This window comes from Balaenoptera borealis (genome assembly GCF_965194805.1).
Source record: "Balaenoptera borealis genome assembly, chromosome: 20".
Classification (NCBI taxonomy): domain Eukaryota; kingdom Metazoa; phylum Chordata; class Mammalia; order Artiodactyla; family Balaenopteridae; genus Balaenoptera; species Balaenoptera borealis.
In genome coordinates, this window is record NC_138879.1 from 39470800 (window position 1) to 39477315 (window position 6516).

General features: G+C 49.0%; 1 protein-coding gene across 2 annotated transcripts in view; it reads left to right on the top strand.

The window, feature by feature from the left end:
* Window positions 1–1167, top strand: part of AATF (apoptosis antagonizing transcription factor) — a 103282-nt gene extending 102115 nt beyond the window's left edge. For both annotated transcript variants that reach the window (XM_082373955.1, XM_082373956.1), the window contains one exon: window positions 879–1167. In XM_082373955.1, the coding sequence (XP_082230081.1) occupies window positions 879–942 (64 nt within the window). In that variant the 3' untranslated portion in view covers window positions 943–1167. The remainder of the gene's footprint in view (window positions 1–878) is intronic.
* The last annotated feature ends 5349 nt before the right edge of the window (window positions 1168–6516 follow it).

Genomic DNA, 6516 nt, shown 5'->3' on the forward strand with positions numbered 1-6516 from the left:
AGCTTTCTCCGAGGTCGTTTACTCGCTGGTCCATGGCCTTCGCCCAGGTGCCTTCCCTCCTTCCCGGAGGGCACGGGCGTGGTCCCCGCCTCCCCGTGTGTTTGACCTGCTTGGACCCTCCTGGCTCCTGGCATCTCCGCAGGGAGACTCTGCCCTCCATCCAGGGAAGTGTTCTGGAGCTGCGGGCTCGGTGCCGGTGCTGGGAGGGCCTCGCCCACCCCCGACAGGTGCCTTTGGCCAGGTGGTGGTGGAAACAGAGGTGGCAAGTGGTCATTTACTTCATTTTCAGGGACGCAAGACCCTGGCATGTTAGGATTTTTTTTTTAACGTCAGACCCAGCTTTAGAAATAAATTAGCCAATCGAATTATTTATTAGATGGAGAATAGCGGAAGGGCCGGGGCGTGGGGAAGAGCCTTGGTGCCCGAGCAGCTGCACGTGTGCTGGTAATTGGAATCTTGTTGCTGGGTCATTTTCATTGTTTTTCAAGTACTGCCAAGTCCAAGAAAATGTATGAAAACTGAATTATATCCCCTACATCCCATGTCTGATTGAATCCTCCTCGTGCGGCAGTCTCGTACATCCTATTAAAATACTCGATCTTGTTTTCTTACTTGAAGAGCCTGTGTGTAAAGGGCAAACTTACAGACACCTCGTTCCCTGGAGACAGGGCGTCCGCCACGCTGGACTATGTACATACTCTGCTGTTTGGCCGCTTCTAGGTTCCTTCCCTCCTTCGTATTTGTGGGATGCATTTTTAATTATGTGGCTGTGTTTCCAATGGAAGAATCAGACTGGGGTATTTCCCAGCTTCTTGGTTCTTTTTTAACCTTGAAAAGTTAACCAACGCGTTAACCAGTTTGTTTCGTTTGTCTTCCAGGACAGAGCTGTATCGATCTCTTTTTGGCCAACTCAGCCCCCCTGACGAAGGCCACAGGGACTGACGGCGCCCATCTCCCTCTGGCCCGAGGCCTGAGGCGGGACCTCCGCACACCCAGCCCCAAATAGAGGAACTCGGGAAATCCCGGGAACGTGTGCTGTTCAGAACACGGGCCTGACGAGTGCCCGGAAACCTGGAATCCAGCATCTGTGTCACCAGTGCGTCCGTGTGCAAAGGGCTTGCCCCCCACGGCCTTGAACCACCACAAATAAAGAGTGTTTTTACTGTTGCCGCCGCTGCCACACTCGATTCCTTAAGCAGCACAGAGTGAGCGATGTGGCGTTCCCGCAGGGTGACAGGTTCTTTGGGAGGGTTTTCATTGTTTTCCTAGCCAAATGGCCTTCTTTCACAATATAAAATACTTCATGGAAGGAATAATCCTAGGGTAGATGCCGCTTTCGGGGTGAGTCACCTTTAGCGATTGATCGTGGCCGTGAGGAACAGGGAGTCCCCCAAAACCTGTCAGCTCTGCCCCGGAGGCATTGTAGCTTGGAGGTATCTGCCTATTTGTTGCTAAATACAAATCTCTGACTTCTTTTTTGTTTCCTCTTTTCACCCATAAAGATTCTTCCAGAGTCCTTTTCCATTCTCACCATTCCTAAATCACTTTATTGAGATTAGCTCTGGTGTAAATCTAGCAGGGGGAAATGATTCACTTGTTTTTCATCCAAAGGTCAAAAGCTGGAAATTAAATCCTCATAAGGGGGATTTATTGGCCTGCTGTGGTCAGTATGCAATGAGACGATCTTGCATAAGTAATGTGTGCATGCCCGCACTCAAGGCTGACCATCTCCCGGGTCCTTTGCCCAAATCTGTATTTTGAGCTATGGAATTAAAGGAATGTTGCGTACAGGCAGCTGAGGGCAGTCGTAGTTAATAACTAGTCATTGTTTTTAGAGTCAGGTTTTGGTATTGTTTTAAAATGTCAAAACCAAGTGACAGATTTTTGTGCCCAGGAATCCCACGTGTCACTGACGTGGTGTCTGGGGACTGCGACACAGCGCCTAGAGGCTGGGCTCCAAACGAAGTGAGTCTGGGATGTAATCTGCATCACAGTTTAGTATTAACATCTGAGTGTGTCTGCTGGGCTCGGACGGGGCAAATGGGGGGAGGAGGATTTCTCCATCTCACATTAATTGGACCTTGGTACATCCTGATCTGTTTTTCTTGTCTTGGTAAGTTACCTCTTGGGCTTGATTGTCAAGGAAACGTTTAATTTTCAGTGTGTCTCCAGTTACCTAAAAGATCACTCAACAGAAATAGAAGATTTCCCCCACAGTCACTCCCTTCACCCTGATCACTTTTTAAAATATAGACCATCCAACCCCATGCAGCCTGAGGATCCCGGATAAACCCACGTTAGAACAGCAAGTAAGTAACCTCTTAACCCGGCACTTCCCGTGAGCATGATGCAGACCCACGATTCCTAAAGAGATGGAACCTTTGTCACAGTCACTCTCTGCCTGATGAAGAAAAAAATTTAAGGCAGGTACTTCAAAATATTTGGAGTCCATCATGTTTAATTAAAATGAATTAAAATCAGGAGAGATGAGAAAGAATGGATAGAATTTTCAGTAAAGGGAGGCTTGCATTTTAAAATTCATAGGACCACCCTCCTTCCAGCCAAGAATAAATTGGAAACTATTTTAATTGACACGGATACTGCAATTCAACTGTTACTAGAAAGACAGATTAGTTGATTGATTTGCATTTTAATAAAACGAATACTTTACATTTTGGTGGCTAATGCTGATTTTGAAATGAGTTGAGAACTGTTATCAAAGAGTTTCAATCCAGGGCCCTTTTTCAGTGTTGACTGAAGCATTCCTCCCTTTTGTGCGGAGTTGGCTTATTTTCTTTTTGTCCAGTTGACTCCTTCACGCATGACCCTCCTAAACCACAGCCCCTGAAGACACCATCAGAGCAGTGAGGAAACCGCAGGGCCCACCCAGCCCAGGTTTGCACCCGGGGCCAGAAGCAGGCCATGGGCTTTGCCCTTCAGGATAGAGAAGCTAAGGCTGGTTTCTCGTCTTAGTTTATTTTACATCAAACATTAATTACAGAAAAGTGGAAGGAACAAATGGAAATAAGACTTGGCTGTAATCCCACCACTCAGAAAGATCCCCTTCTCGTAGCTAACCTGTATTCCTTCATAGCCCTCTTCAGTATAGATGCTGTGATACCCAGTAGACTCATCTCTGGGGGGAAGGCCCAGGGAGCAGTGCAGGTGGAAGACTTTCGTTTTTCCTTCTGGACCGTTAGAAATGTTACCCTTTTAAAAACAGTAAAAACAAAGTGCCCGTGCAGCATGTCCCCCTCCGCATAACACACGTATACCACCCGTTGAGAACCAGTGGTACGTTGTATTCTGCATTTTAATATTAATAGTAGAGGGGAAGGTTGTTTCCACGTTTTTGCAGATCTCATTGAAGTATTTTAACTGCTAACTAATAATTCCATTGGGGGCATGTCTCTTCAGTACTGAACCAGATCCCCTCTTGTTGAACACTTAAATTGTTATAATTATTTGCTATTATGAATAATGTTAAAGGAAAATATTTGTGCATAAAGCTTGTTTGTTTTCTTTTAAAATTATTGGGTTTTTTGGCATAGATTTTTGGGAGTAAAGTGAACCAAGTGAAAGAGTCCAAATATTTCAAAGGCTCTTGGTCCCTATGACGGAGGCTTGTTTTAGGGCCCGTGCTCTTCTCACCTGCCCTAGGATGGACCATCTGCAACAAAGGGTGTTGAAAGGCAGAGAGGAGGTTGGCCCTGGAGTCTGATCCTGTGGTTTATTTCTTGCTCCCCAGGGAACCCTTCAAATCAGCATCCTCCTCTGGGAGGATTAAAGAGCTGCTGCCTGTAATGTGCTTTGAGATGCTCCAATGAAAGATGGTGGACAAATAGGAAGTGACACCATCCTCTCCCTCCCCGACCCTCCTATCTGTTTTCTGGCTGCTAGATCGCATATAATTTGCTCTCCACCCTCCCCACTGGTTTTCATGCTCTTGCTACTTTCAATGCCTTCATCCTGGGGATCTCTCCTGTGGGTTTTCCTTGCCTTGTATGGATTTATGTTCCTCCCCATACTGTCTTTGGTGCGTAGCCATTCTTTCCAGGTCACCGACCAAGAACGCTTGTTGAGCATCACTTGGAAACCCTGAGAGCCAACAGAACACCAGAGAAAGCCAGCTCCGACCAGTTCAGCAACAGACACTGCATCTCCAGTTCAGAAAAGTAGTTTCCTTTTAGTGGTTGAGTTTCCTGGTCTCCACATATGACTTCTACAAGATTATTGCCTCTTTATCTCTTACCATTTCATCCAAAGGGAGCTGAGTTTGAGGCTCAATGGATCCAAATGGGACATTCGTCAACCTTCACCACCACGGAGGGGTCACTGTGTATGTGGGACACCAAGATCTGTGTCTCCCTGGGCCAGGCTCACAGGTGAGGCAGCTGCATCTCAGCAAAACTATAGAGAGTAGAGGTAAAGGGTGTCATGGAGAAGCCTGAGGCTGCGGCTGCAGAAATGTGGGTGTTTTATGCCAGGGCAGCTGGCACCCGTCTGCTGACACCCTGATAGGCTACCCTGTGCACGTGGCGTTTAAGAAAGGCAAATACAAGCAGTGAGCCTTGTCTAAAGTGAATGAACCTTGTTTTCTGCATCTGAGTTTGTGTTTTTGCTTTTTGATTTATGTGTGTGTTTGTGTACCGGGGGGCGGCAGTTGTGCTAGGCATTAAGTTGAGTTTGCCTTGGTCATTCTCTTTTTTTGTTTGTTTAAATCTTATCTACCTCATTTCCTTTCTTTTTTTTTTTTTTTTGCTTTGTCTTTCTTCATAACATTTCAAAAATAATTGCCAGTAATTTGGTAAGTTCATTAACTAATTCTTAAGTCCAGGGGATCCATATCGCCCTACTGATTTGTGTATGTTCAGTTTGTCCAACAGCCGTATTGATGAAGCGCTCGTTACCTGCTCCTTGTCTGGAGAGGAGGGGAATGGTGCAAATGCAGAGTGAGTATGCCTTATCTAACTTCGTTTTTCTTGCATATCTGTAGATTTCCTTTACCGGGTCATCGCCTCAGCGGCATTTATATTCCTGAGAAGTTTGCTTGGTTTATTTCCCTGGTTCAGGGTTCTCAGTTCATTTGTTGAAGTCAAGGACACTGAATTCTCAGAAAAGAGAATTTAAAAGAATGTAGAGAAAAAAAAAAACAAAACCAATCCCACATTACCGATAGGGTAGAAAAAGAATATAAGGTCCCCAATAGGCACGGTGACAGTAACACATAAAGATTCCTGCCCACCCTCCTCCATCCCTGTCTTTCTCTTTATGGCTGGGTCGGAAATGAGCTCAGGCTGCCCTCGGCCGGCAGGCTCCCCGCCACGTGGTGCTGGCTGCTTCTGCCGCCCTCATCTACCCTCCCCGAGGTGTTTAGGGGTGTGTTATCGGCTCTCACAGAGACTTGGGGGCACAGAATTCATCCTTGAAGGGGCTGATGTGACATTCTGAGTCAAGGACAGATTTGAACAGAAGGTGGCGTAATGGCAAGAACCTTGGATCAGAAATCAGACATGCCAGGTGTGACCTTGAGGAAGTCTTTTGACCTCTGGGCCTCAGGGGTCCTCCTCAGTACTGGGAGGGTCAGCCACGCTGGTTCCTGAGGACCTCCTCGTCCTAAAGCAGCGGTTTCTATGGAAAGGCAGCTTGGGTCTAGCACCGATGCAGGAATGTTTTTCCCATCCATTCATTCAGGTATGTGTTGACCTCCTGCTGTGTGCCAGGCGCTGGGGGAGGTTTACAGAGCACAGGGTTGTTTGGGCAGGTGACCTGGTCTCTAGTGGGGCTCTGTTCCCCTCTTCAGTCGAGTGAGTCCTGAATCCTCTAACTTCGGTCTGATGAGACCCATTACCTGCGCTGGAGTTGCCTCTGTTAATCCTGGCGGGACTCCTGGCAGCCCAGGCTCTGGCCGTTTTCCAGGCTCAGCATCACTCTCCCAGGGCTCCTGTTCTACAGGGCGAGAGCTCGGCCGGGCAGGAGGGCAGCAGCCCTGGTGCTCGTGGGCTTCCAAGAGCCACACCCCGGGATGGCCCGGGGCGTTAGTACGCAGGTGGGGCTGACGCTGAGCGCCCCGCACCTAGGCCGCTGCTCCGTGGCTCCCGCTCTTCCACGGCGAGGGCGACTCCGGGCTCTAGGGCTTCTTGCGCCCTCGTGGCCCGCTGCCTTCCCCTCTTACCCTCCTGGGGAGCCTCTTCTAACCCCAGGCGCGTCCAGAGGGCCTAGACCACAGCTGTCCAGTAGCACTTCCGGGGGTGATGGGAGCCCAGGCAGTCAGTAGTCACCAGCCACGTGTGGCTTTTGCGCCCTTGCAGCGTGGCTGGTGGCCACCGGATTGGCTAGATGAGGTCGACGCGGGTACTTCCCAGCCTTTCACAAGTCCCAGCAAACGCCAGAGCTGGAGCCGGGTAAGTGCTAACAGGTGAGGCGGCGAGAGCTGCCGCTGTCCCGAGGCCGAGGGGCCCAGCCGGGTCGGGGGCCCTGCTTCAGGCTCGGGCGGTGGCCAAGGGTGTGACCTGG